This window comes from Phalacrocorax aristotelis, chromosome 20 (assembly GCF_949628215.1).
Source record: "Phalacrocorax aristotelis chromosome 20, bGulAri2.1, whole genome shotgun sequence".
NCBI lineage: Eukaryota > Metazoa > Chordata > Aves > Suliformes > Phalacrocoracidae > Phalacrocorax > Phalacrocorax aristotelis.
In genome coordinates, this window is record NC_134295.1 from 2,308,699 (window position 1) to 2,321,546 (window position 12,848).

The 12,848-nt window shown below is 45.7% G+C and overlaps 1 protein-coding gene and 1 non-coding gene across 13 annotated transcripts in view; both read left to right on the forward strand.

Annotated features, from left to right (window-relative positions):
- The window catches only part of PUM1 (pumilio RNA binding family member 1), a 77,302-nt gene that overhangs the window by 61,288 nt on the left and 3,166 nt on the right, over positions 1 to 12,848 (forward strand). For 8 of the 12 annotated variants that reach the window (XM_075115005.1, XM_075114993.1, XM_075114997.1 and 5 more), the window contains 7 exons: positions 3,355 to 3,622; positions 4,145 to 4,274; positions 5,029 to 5,163; positions 6,558 to 6,695; positions 8,337 to 8,462; positions 9,441 to 9,562; positions 11,041 to 11,233. In XM_075115005.1, the coding sequence (XP_074971106.1) occupies positions 3,355 to 3,622; positions 4,145 to 4,274; positions 5,029 to 5,163; positions 6,558 to 6,695; positions 8,337 to 8,462; positions 9,441 to 9,562; positions 11,041 to 11,233 (1,112 nt within the window). The remainder of the gene's footprint in view (positions 1 to 3,354; positions 3,623 to 4,144; positions 4,275 to 5,028; positions 5,164 to 6,557; positions 6,696 to 8,336; positions 8,463 to 9,440; positions 9,563 to 11,040; positions 11,234 to 12,848) is intronic. The other 4 variants (XM_075114996.1, XM_075114999.1, XM_075115001.1 and 1 more) reach the window with 1 other exon arrangement.
- Positions 11,567 to 11,652, forward strand: LOC142066992 (small nucleolar RNA SNORD103/SNORD85). Its single transcript, XR_012663862.1, has one exon. It is a non-coding gene; the product is annotated as a small nucleolar RNA SNORD103/SNORD85 (small nucleolar RNA).

Below are 12,848 nucleotides of genomic sequence, written 5' to 3' on the forward strand. Positions count from 1 at the left end.
CACATCAGTTCCTGTAGACCCACAAGCAGGTTTTGTCACCCCTCGTGTGTGTAGCTGGCATGGTCCCAACATAAACACGTATCACGCTGCGGCCTGGGGCTGAATGTGTCCAGCTCTGGGTTTCCCCAGTTTGGAATGGGGATCAGGATCTGCAGCGGATAAGTAATTATTTTAATTTTATGATATTCTTGCAGGAGCTGCTTGGGAGAGCACTGCCCCATACTGTAGTCGGCCTGTAATTTAAAAGGCAGGATCGGTGTGAGGAGGCTGATAGACGCATGTGGAATTTAATTTGTTAGAGGGGGTCTTTGGGTAAACCAGCTTGGGAGCTGATAACCAGTTTGCTGTGACCGACTGGGAGGGGTGCAGGGCTGCATCTCCCTGGGTGGCTGGTGGCACTGAGGTGACAGACTGGGGTGGTGACACTAGGGGTTGTCTCGGGGGCTGGTGGCTCCTTCCCTTCCCAGCCCCGTGGCGTCCCCTTGGCTGGGCGGGCGCTGCCTGGCACCTCTGCACTGAGCCCTCCGAAGGGGAGAGCAGCAGGGGCATCTTCTCTGCCTCCTTTCTCACAGAGCTCATCTTCCTTTTCTTCCCATTGTTCTGGCATTTCTCATACTGGGAACTCCTGCGCTGCAGAGCAATTTGAGGGCCTTATAAAAGTCCTCTGGAAGCTTGCTGAAGAAGCGCTTTGGTTTTGGACAGCAGCCTTTGTGTCTTTTCCTGTGTCATCTTTGACTCATCCTTTCATTGTCTTTTTCTTTCCCTGAAATCCGTAATCCCTTCACGGCTGTCTCAAGTGTCCCCACAAGCACGGAGGTGATACCACTTCAGTATTTTGAAGTGCTCAGTTGTTACGGCCGGGGCGTGCGTCTGAGTATTGTGTCTGCCTTGGAGTCCCAAGGCTACGGTCTGTGCACTTTGTCCTCTCCAGATACAGGTTTTTTTCCTGACATACCCTGGACACTAAGAAAATATGGTCGATATGTTCAGAGATAGAACCACACCACAGCTGTCCCTTCTGTGCAACCTCTGTGTAGTGCGTACAGCACTGGATTGCTGTCATGTGGGTGCCAAGTGCTTTGCACAGGCAGCGTGGTGTTAGCACGGTAAGATGTCTCCACACAGTTTGCAGACCACCTTTTGAAGTTTGTTGTGGCTGAGGATGCAGGAGAAATGATCATCGACAACATCTTGCAGGAGTCTTGTCCATCCTTTGGGGATCTTGCCCCTTTTTTCTACCCTAGTTGTCCCCAAGAACTGCAGGAGCTTCCAGCCTCTGGGTACTGCTCTTGAACAAGGAGCCGTTTCACTGTAGTTACTGGTAAGATCCTGCTGAAGTCTGGGATGTGGCAAAGTCACACGTTGGCATAAAGGAGCCTGAGGTGCTCCAAGGTTTCTGGCCTTTGGTGGTTGACAGGTGGGTTCCAGAAGCACTTGCTTGATTTTAGGAAACTTGTCCCCTCAATGTCTCTTAATTCCCAGTATGATGTTGAACATCACGGGTTAGCAGTCAGCAGATGCAGTCAGCATCTGCACCAGAAGGGAGGGTGACGGGTAGCAAAACTGGAGTGATTTGTGGTTTATTTTGAATGTCCAAAAAGATCAGGAGGCTTTTCTCAGAAAACCTCTGACAGAGAAGACTTTGTACAAACTGTGCTTTCCCTCTTAACTAAGAGATAAGCCATAGGTGATAACAGTGTGAGTGCTAAAGCCTTTCCTCTTCCTGATCGTCTGCAAGCGGCTGTAAGTAGTGTTTTCCACTTCAGTGCGTTAGTGCTATGACTCCTACTTGCTCTAGGCTTTCGAAAAGCAAGTGGTAGTCCTGAACTCTTTGAATGCCATGGAAAAGGCCAGTAAGCCGTTGCTCAGCTTGATGCTGTTGGGTTTCCGGTACCCGAGACGGGATTTACTGTTCCTTTGAATAGCCTGGTCCTTCCAGCAGTAAGGCATATCACTTGGTTACTTTTTGGAGTTCTCCCTCAGTTAAGAAGTTGGGTAGACAGAGAGGATGGTGGTCACACCATTGGCAAGGCAGCATGAGAGAGAGATGTGAACAAGAAGTTCTCTAGTCTCCTCTCCTCGAGGCTTGGCGCCAGCTCCAGAGAAGTCCGAACATGTTTGCCCAGCTCAGAGACAGGGGAACTTAATTAGCCCGTTATCAGATAATTAATTCTCATATAGCGTTACCTGCACGGGAGCTTCCTTCAGGCATTGGTGGCAGAGGAGTGCAGTCCACTCAGATCTTCTTAAGTTTTATTTAGTATTTTTATTTCAGACACCATCGTGTGCACAGCTGCCAGGAGAGGGTCTGTTCTCTTTGCAGACGGCCGTATCGATGTTTGCCTGGAAGCTCTTCCCTCCTTTGCAAAGACTTCATGTGGCTTTTTTTTTTTTTCAGGTGGTTTGCCCTCACTGCTTCATGTCGGCCTTTCAGGTGGCAGGTTCCCATGCGATAAGAATGTTATTCTTGGGAGGACTTTGTCCCACCCAGGGAAAAAAAACGTACTTGCTCAAGGCATGTTGTGGTCTTTGACCAGCAGAGGGATCCCGAGCCCTGCAAGAAAGGGAAGAGTCCTCTGCCGTAGCTCCCACGCAAATTTTGAAAAATTACAGGCAGGGAAGCAGCATTTAAAGGTTTAAGTTGGTTCCTGTCAGTGCTTGCAGTTTGCTGTAACCGTATGGTGAAGCATTACGTGTTCCCCACACACCGGTTACTGGGTAACCCAGCGGCTGTCTTAGTGCGGGTGAAAATCTTCAGGCATTTGTGAAAGCACAGGCTCTTTTAAAAAGTATTTATTTATTGTTCTAAATTTATTGTTACTTACCTGTATTTAATAGTGATTTGTTTTTTATGTCCAAAATTTTTATACTTGCTGCCTTTTGCTTATCTGATTTTGTCTTAATCCTGTTCCCCACCCCCGGTACTCTTCTTTTAAATCAGTCCTCGCACAGCAGCAGGATAGGTGGAGAAAAAAAACTGAGGATGGAGGATAAGGTAATTAGAAACAGCAAGTTAGCAACTGGTGGAATTGACAGTTTGTCTGTTTTAGATGGTTTCGACACAGAGTGAGGAACAGAAGTTGTTAAAGCCTGTGCTCTGCTGAACCTGTACCTGATCCTACCAATACAACGGTGCCGCGCTAAGGAGCCACGCTTGAACACGTCCCTGTCCAAATTATTTTGGGGGCAGCTCCCTTAGCTTAGCTGCGAATACATCCTAGTTGAACCATGTCAGGAACCCGTCTTGGTGGAAAAGGAGTAATTAAACATAAAATGGCATGCACAGGTTGTAAATTAATCCCTCGGCCACTTTATTTCATCTTGTGAAATACCCTTGTTTTTATGACTTTGCAGGAGGGCTCACAAATGGGAGTGGCCGTTACATCTCTGCTGCTCCTGGAGCTGAAGCCAAGTACCGCAGTGCAAGCAGTGCCTCCAGCCTCTTCAGCCCCAGCAGTACGCTCTTCCCTTCATCTCGCTTGCGCTATGGCATGTCTGACGTTATGCCCTCTGGCCGAAGCAGGCTGCTTGAAGACTTTCGCAATAACCGGTACCCTAATTTACAGCTGAGGGAGATTGCTGGACACATCATGGAGTTCTCCCAGGATCAGCATGGATCCAGGTGGGATTAAAAACCTTGCGCTGTGGGAAGCTCTTGGGACAGCTGCTCTTTGAGTTAGCGTTGTTTGCAATTTGCATCGTGTCCTGAAGCAGAGAGGCAGAACAGGGAAAAGGAGGTGTGAAAAGCCAAGTAGTGTAACGTTCTGACCCTTCTTTTTTAAAAGATTGAGTACAAATGGTGATAGCAGGAGTCCCCTCTCTAAAGAGGAGCTTGCTTGCTTCGTAACTTGCTTTGCTGGTCCTGCTGGCTTAGCTTAACTCATTTTAAAGAGCCTCCAGGTTGCGAGACCTCGCTGTACCGTTCTGTTGAGATCTCCTTTGCTTGGAATGAGGAGATTTTTGGGGTACCGACAATGGCATGTGGCTGTGACCACCCGAGGTTTCAGATAGCTGGGTAGGACAACTGTGTGTTAAAGGTTGTGTTTTGTAAGAGCTCAATGCGTGATGCTTTTGAACAGGTTTGTATTAACGAATGCATTGCAGGCATATATGCCAGTGGCATCACACCAGCCCTGTTTTTCAGGTTTATTCAGCTGAAACTGGAGCGTGCTACCCCAGCAGAACGTCAGCTGGTGTTCAACGAGATCCTCCAGGCAGCTTATCAGTTGATGGTCGATGTATTTGGAAATTACGTCATCCAGAAGTTCTTTGAAGTAAGTCTGCATTACCCCACAAGTCTTCCTTGAATGCGTGCTGTCCTGAGGTATTGGATGAGCTTGTAGAAACCCTGCTGCTTGGCTAAAACGGTAGATATCTGTCAACACTGATGTCATCTCCTTCCCACAGGCTGCTGCATCATTCCTGTTGGGGTGACTGAGGTGTGGGACTCATAAAGATTCATCTGAAAAGTAACACTTTGCTTTGAGATGCAAAAGGTGCAGGAATAAATAGCAGCATATCCAGGAGGTGTAGGTCCTACAAGACTTCTCAAGGATGCTGTACTGAGCTGTCAGTGCTCACATATTTAGGAACAAAAGAAACTTTTCCAGTGAACAGCATCCACTGGAAGGAAAGTGTTGTGTTTTTATACCAGGAGGTTGGGCAGACGCCCATCTCTCCTCCTTGAAACTGGACTCTTCCTTCTCCATCAAGCCTCGGTGGTTCTTTTGCCCGGTAACTTCATAGCAACCCTGTCAAGGGTTGGTGAACCGGCACGTGTCACCCTGGTGGCTCCAGCACCTTTGGCTCTAGAGTTTTTCACAGGTGTCAGGCATGTCTGACAGACACAGGACAGACGCCTGGCTTGCGCGTGTCTGCACCCACTGAGGGGTGGTTGGTATTTTATTTCTTTTCAGTAGGCACGGTGTTTCTTGTTTAACACTTCGGTGTGATGGCGTGGGAGGGCTTCGGTGCAGCTTGGCCACGTGAGGGGTTTGTGCTTGTAGTGATTGCTTTTCATCTTCCCAGTTTGGCAGCCTGGAACAGAAGTTGGCCTTGGCAGAACGTATCCGTGGGCACGTTCTGTCCCTGGCTCTGCAGATGTACGGCTGTAGGGTGATCCAGAAGGCCCTTGAGTTTATTCCCCCAGACCAGCAGGTAATTGTAAGTTTCAATTTTAACTTTCTTCTTGATGTTTAACGTTCCTTGCCCTTTGGTGACCTGAGCTGCGACCTTCTGTTCCTCTTGTGGCTGGTGTGCTTTTGGTTTGGTTTATGGCACGTTTGTTACATTTTATGTGCATGATCCGTTTGTGACACCGTTCTTGGGTGTCGTTATCTCCTTGTTCCACTTAACTGGTGATGGTGTTCGTTCTCTGTTAATTCCCTGAAATGAGATTATGTATGTAGGGGAAACGGAGAATGACAGTAAATTAGAAGGTACTTTTAAATCCCTTGAAGGAAGCAGTGCCAGAGTTTTGCCTTTAATATTTGCCGAGATATCACTGCTTTGATATGTGGGTCTATATTCCGCTTTCCTGTGGTGAGATGTACGAGGAGCTCATAGTTCCTGTCGAGCCAGGCCTGACATTGGAGAGATGTGGATGATAGCCAGAGTCCTACGCAGAGCTCATTAATAAAGGAATTCCTCTAGGGTTTTATGAACGGTGAATGAAGAAGAAAAATATGCTAGGCAAGCTAGCTAATAAAGGTGTTAGGAATTGTAATGCAAGAATCTCAGTGTAGGTTATTGAATTGAGAAAACCAAAGCAGGCTTTAGGAATGCACGTTCCCTTTAAGTCAGGCCTGGGCTAAGCTGCTGACACCTGTGAGGAGGGCGGTGAGTGGCAGCCCAAACTTTGGCACTTCTGGTCTGAGGATTTACTAGTTCTCTTCTCCCAGAACGGTGCTTCTGAGAACGCTGCACTCCTGAATGCCCGGTTTTCTATCAGCTGCAAAACTGAAGTCGTCCAATTCTGTAGCGTCACTAAATTCCCCAAAACTGTCATTCTTTGTTTTCCGATTGTGAATCTGTTAGCCTGCATGTGTGTTACTTTAGTCATATCTAAACCTTATCTTCTTGGGTTCCTTGATTATCGTACAATATTACCTTGCCTGTGTAAATTGCTAGCAAGTTCTTGTCCCAGTGCTGACCCCGTTTCAGTGACATATGAAGCTGATACCTGAAAAGTGTGTGAAGTTTGGGCATTTTAGATTTCTTTCTCTTTCAGGGGAGCAGAGGAGGGAATGGGGGATGCACGGGAAAGCTATGTATCAGTAAAATTCCTTAGATTTGGATACTTGACTTGTAAGAGGACACTCATGTTTAATGAAATGAGTGCTGCATCTTCATTTCGTGATAGTATTTTGCTTGGTAGTTTCTGTAGCACAGCAGGCTTCATCTCGGCACTTGGCTGCCGCAAAACTTCCCGTCTGAAACACATCAGTGCATCCTTCATACCTTTCATGTTCTTTACTGCTTTCAGCAGTGAAAACTTTGCATTTATCAGCCGTGAATCCTGGTGGTGCTTTCTGTTTGTCTTTCTCTCCTCCTAATAGAATGAGATGGTACGGGAGTTGGATGGCCATGTCCTCAAGTGCGTGAAAGACCAGAATGGTAATCATGTGGTGCAGAAGTGTATTGAGTGTGTGCAGCCTCAGTCCCTGCAGTTTATCATTGATGCGTTTAAGGGACAGGTAAGTCCTTAACCAAGATACTGACTCTCATTCTTTGTGTTCTTTTATGTTGCTCTGAATAGCATGATAGTGTCTGTAACTTGTTCAGATATTTTGAATTTTAAATTTTAGCAAGCATCAGGTGAAGGCCTTAGGGAGCCTAGAAAACTCTGGTCGTGTCTCTGTTAGCGTTTTTGTGCAGGTATATCACAGTAAAGCATCCTTGCAAAAACCTATTTTCCTGGAACATCACGTGTTTTTTGACTGATGGAGGGGAAACCAAGGCTCTCGCCAATCCATCTTCATAGTAAAGGTGGTGAGCAGGGTTTTGTGATGGCTATAGTAAACTTTCATTATGATCCTCTCTGTGAGGATGGCTGAGAGGACTGCTTTTTCCCAAGGGTCTTGGACCAGGGCAAAAACATGAGTTTCATCTAGAGAAGGGCAGTTACTTGTGCTTCGTTCTCCCAGTTTTTTCTTGGTATCCTCTCCTGAATTGACGTCCTGGATATTAATTGTGTAGCTGGCTTCATTCTGCCTGTAGTCAGCTTGTCTTCCATTACAGAAGCACTGGTTTGGGCGTTTCCAGCTTCAACTTAATTGGCTTTGGAGGGGGACTTTGAAGTATTGAGGGTTTGCCACAGGGATGCGAGGATGGCCTGGGGTTATTGTGGCAGGAACCAGGCTTTATTAGTTTGGCTGCTCCTGGAACAGCTGTGAAAGTGGGGACTTGCTTGGCTATGTCAAAACAAGCAGGATTCTTGCTCAGCAGACTTACTGGTTTGAGTTTAGCTTTGGACCTTCCACTAGGGAGTGAGGCAAGGCAGAAGTACCTCTGGGAACTTGGTTGATGGCACTGACCAGCCATCCCAGTTTCACCTGAACATTCATACAAAAGATTAAACTTCCTGCCTCAAGACTTTGCGCAGTTAATTGCACTTCAAGTCCTGTTTTCCTGCACAGTTTACTCAATAGTTATTAAAAAAAAATCTGTAGACTGTCAATTTAACTGCTGTGCTTGGAGTTGCTATGTTTGCTAATTTTAAGCAACCAAATAGGACTTCGTGCTTTAGACAGAAAACTGTGTAGCAATAAAAAAGTGTGTCATGTTCGTACCAACAGATTTGGTAATCCGTTAGAAATGAGAAAGAAGGTTCTTTGTTGTCACTTCTCCTAAGCGCAGTTAAGGCTTTTAAACAAATCCAAATAGTTGAGGAAAATCCTTTGCTGAGCATTTTTAACCTTTCGGGTTCATGCCATTTCTTACATAGCTTAAAATGCATAGATGGCAAACAGTATGCTGGATTTGTTCTTCTGAAACAGTGTTTTAATACAGCTTCTAATAATGCTTGGCTGCCCCAGTGTTCTTTTTATTAATCAAGAGGCTTTACCATTTGTTTTCCTCTTCCATGAATGGGGAAGCTGAAGCCCAGGTAGGGATGTGATGTGCCTGCGATCACCCAGTTAGTCCTGTGGCAGTGGGGAACAGATGTTTCCAGTTCCGGTTCACGTGATCTGGAGCTGCCGTGCTGCAGGCTGGCATTACCTACCACGCCCTTGGAAAAACCACCATGTGTTCATCTAATCGCAAAAGGTTTCTGGGATTAACAAAGACTAACAGATGTGTTGCTGCCTGTGCTTGCCTGTCCTTGCTGAACGCAGGTTTTTGCGTTGTCTACACATCCATATGGCTGTCGTGTGATCCAGAGGATCCTCGAGCACTGTCTTCCTGAGCAGACCCTTCCCATCTTGGAGGAACTTCACCAACACACCGAGCAGCTTGTTCAGGTCAGTGTGGGAAGGGGAAACATGGGTGCTTGAGGAGATGTTTCTCTGTTACTGCTTTGTACTAGGACAGCTCCTGGCAGCCAGTTTGGGACTGCAGCTGTGTCCCGAGGAGGAATGGGAAGGAACGTGGCAGATAAGAAATGCATCACCACTAATTGTTTTGGCTATGTGCAAATATCCACTAGGTATCAGAGTTGTAGTTCCTTTCCATTTTGAAAAGGATCTTGAGTGGGTGCGTGTCCTAGTGCTTTACTGCAGAAGTTAGAGTGCAAGTAAGATCTTAAGGGAGTTGATGCAAAGAGCTGATTGCTTCCAGGAAAAGAAAACGCCAAGTAACTGGGGTGCTTAAAACGTTTTGGTTTAATGTGCACCCCCTTCCTGGCTGCCTTTCCTCTTCCTTGCAGTCCTTCTGAGAACTTGTTTCTCTAGGATTCTGCTGTTGGGGCACGATGGATGTTACCAGCAAACGAACCCTGTCTTGTACGCTCATGTGTTTAGCACATGGAGAGTGGGAAGAGGTTGGGCACGGAGGTGAGGCGTCAGGTCATGCCTCTGGTATTGTGAATGGGGAAAATACGTGTCTTGTGATCTGAATATAAGCACGTTCAGAATATGAATATGCCTAAGGACCATCTCTCGTAGCTAGAACCATGGTGCAGCCCTCCAGTACGTGTGATTTGGTATGTTTGAACCTGGAGACAGCAAAGAAACTTGAAGTAAGCAGAGTACTGACATTTCATGTTCAGAGAAATTGTTTTGAGTGTTATAACTGGTACGAAGATGTAGTATTTTACCTCCTGGTAAAACTCTAGAATGCATGTTTTTGTAGAAGTACAAAGTATTTACATGACTTATACAGTAAATATTTTAATTAGTGTTTAGTTCAAGCTTTTAAGTCTTAATGCACACTGGGAACTAGTTTGACATTAATGGTTCCTGTCCACCTTTTGTCACACGCTTCTGCTGTCTCTCAAACAGGATCAGTATGGGAACTATGTTATCCAGCATGTACTAGAACATGGTCGGCCTGAGGATAAGAGCAAGATTGTAGCAGAAATTAGAGGCAACGTGCTCGTGTTGAGTCAACATAAATTTGCTAGGTATGAATTCGTTCCTTAAAGTCTCCACGCCCTGTGGGAGCATGGACACGTGCTAGAGTTGAAGAGTTAGGGGTGGGGTGTAGGTAGGTGGAAGGAGGTGAAAATAACTTTTTACTCAACAACAGAGCGCTCTTTATAACTGCTCGTAAATCGGGACGAGTGACTGTCAAGGTAAGTTTTACTTGTAATGAAGGAGGATGAAACCGTGGAAGAGTAGCTCTGTCCCAAGTTCCTGAACTTGACCAAGAGTTTTTGTGTGTTGTGGTTTTTTTTTTTGTTTGTTTGTTTTTTCATGTTTAAGTGGTCGCTGTCCCTTGGATAATAATATGCCATAAGAGCATTTCACTGCCTCTGGGATGCTGTGTCAAGCCACAAGGGAGTTTGGGAAATCACTGTAGCAACAGTTCCTTTTCATCCCACTTCTCACAGAAGAATCTGTGCCTTTTATATGCTAAGCCTTGCGGTCGTTTTTGAGACACGCATAGTGATATCCTCTTAGGGAAGCCGCAGCAGTCCGAGGTTGTTAGTCCAGGTGCTACAGAGCTACGCAGGGGTAGAAGCAAAATCCAGGTGCCAGAGTGGATATCAAGACAAAGCAATACTTCCCCCATCTGTCACTGCCTTTTGTGTGTGTGTGTGTGTGTGTGTGTGTTCCAGCCACCTGAACATGAAGGCTGAGCTCTTCAAAGGCTCAATATTCTCACCTTGTTATTATTAGTAACATAGTGCTTTGATAGTTACGGACACAAGGGGAGTGTAACATTAACAAGAATTTAGAAGAGTGTGGTCTTAATGCTGTTATTTCAGATTCTTTCTCCCTGACTTGCCGTGCTCTTGTTTCTTTTTCCCTAAACTTCTTTCCAGATGGAGCGTTAATTAGCGTAGGGTGTCCCCTGAGCTGAGCACTAGTTGTGGCAAACCACTTGGTGATTTCATGATTCAGGCAGGAGCGCAGAAGATAAGACTAGTGAAACTCTCCGTCCCCTTTCATATATCCTATTTAACTTGGCTCTCTGGAGAGCAGAGATTAGTCATCTAATATATTCAGGAATTTTTGGAAGTTTTTCTGCCTTTGCCAAGATCTTTCATTCCTGAATAAGCATTTCCCTGTTGTTCTAACCTTGGACCTCCGTTCCCGTCGAGCTCCAATACTGAGAAAACCAAACAAAGAACAACTCGTCCGCTTCTCTAGTGGGCACGCTATGAGAACAGGCGCAGGTCTCAAACGCAGCATCGTTGTAGAGCTGCACGTTTGGGTGAGATAAAACCTGAACTGGTCCTTTACCCAAATTCCCACTGAAATCCCAAGTTCCTTGGGCCGCTCTTCTGTTTGACGTGGCTGAACTTCTGTGCCAGCACGTAAGTCTCTCCCAAATGGTTTTCCCATGCTAGAAGCATAAGAGTTCTCCTTGGGGTTGAATGAAAAGCCCAGTAGAGATGTTGCACACTCACAGATTGTCCTTCTTTTATTGTTACAGCAACGTGGTGGAGAAATGCGTTACTCACGCCTCCCGTACGGAGCGTGCCATGTTGATCGATGAGGTGTGCACTATGAACGACGGCCCTCACAGTGCCTTATACACCATGATGAAAGATCAGTACGCCAACTACGTGGTACAGAAGATGATCGATGTGGCAGAACCAGCTCAGCGGAAGATTGTCATGCACAAGGTAAGCAACTGCCGTCGATTGATAAGGACGTAAGGCTTGTCACTGCCACACTGGTTGCGGAGAGAAAATAAGGCTGAGGTGATTGCTTTTGACATTAGAATTTCCCAGCGATGAAGGTATTTCAAAGTTGCGGATTTCAGTAGTAGCTGAAATATGAAAATGTGAAATAATGAGATGCCATTTGGACTTTAAACTAGCTGTTCGCTTCTAGCAATCTCTTCTGACCTAGTAACCTAGTTCTGTGCTCGTGGCGTAGCAAAGCTGCTAAAAACCGCCAAGGCTTAACTGCAGCAGCGCCGTCAGGTTGGCGCCTTGCGAGGGACCCGCTGAAGGTCTGGCGATGACGACACACTTGCCCTCACTGAGAACAGTGTTCGCTGATGAGAGCGGTTTTATGCGCTCAGTGGAGCCGAGCCAGACCTCGGCGCACCTGAAGCCCGAGCACGGACCTGTGGGTTGCGTTTCCGAGGGCAGCCGGCGCTGCCTTGTCACATCATGGCCCTGCCCTGCAGCCCAGATCAGGACAGTCGGGTTGGCTGGTAGCCCCGCGCTGACGGGGCATGTGTTGCTGTAGCGTCTCAGCCTGGAGCCGTTAATCAAATCCTCTATTTCTCAGTTTTGAACGCGGTTTTGACGAGAGGCTTCCATGGTTTAGCATTATGCTGCGGTGTTTGAATGCGTAACAGTTTCAGGACTTCATTTGTCAAAAATGAAGACATTTTGGAATTAAATATGCATTGCTGTCAGTCCTACCTCCCAAGGCTATAAGCCTGCCGCCCAAGAGCAGGAAGCTCTAAAGATCAGGTGATGTCTTCATTTACCTGCTTTTAAAGGTCACATTTGCAGGTCTTGATAATTGTGATGAATGGAAAAATTTATGCTTTAAAATGTGTAGTGGAACTGAGATTATTTTCTTCAGACACATGTTTTAGGGTCTGTTACTTTGTGAAAAATACCAGCTACGGCCAGGCCTCTTATTAGAAATAAAATACTGACTAACGCTGGCTTGGAAAACCCCATATATATTGATTTTTAAGAGGAACTGAAGTGTGTCAGGTATTCAAATCACAACAAAATCAAGTGTATGTAAGAATCCTTGAGTAAAATGGACTGAGTGATTTTTCTGTTGTTAAAAAAAAAAGAGAAGTGGGTATTATCTGTGTAAGGGAGCTGATTGTTAGCCGCACAAGGCAGTTGATCGGTGTATAAACAACATACCTGAAGCTGAAGTAATCTTCAGGGAGGTTAATTCTTAGGTTTAGGAATCATTCAGAGTAGTTCTTTGAAACCAAAATCTGTATTAGTCCAAAAGAAATTATAAAGATAATTAAACAAAAATGTGTGGCAAGGGACATACGCAGTTTAACTGTAGCAGAATGACCTGCAGCTTTGCTTATATATATATATATATATATAAAGATAGATGATAATATACAGAGTGATTTTTACTGATGTGTTCTTTTTTCCTGTCAAAGTCTTTTGAATAAAATGCTAATTAGGTTATCAGTGTGGTTGTCAAAAATAGAACTGGGATGACAGCTAAATAGGGCTGACTGAATGTGAAGATTTCAGCTACACTATCAAGCTGAATGAAAGCCTGGGAAAAGTGAGTGTA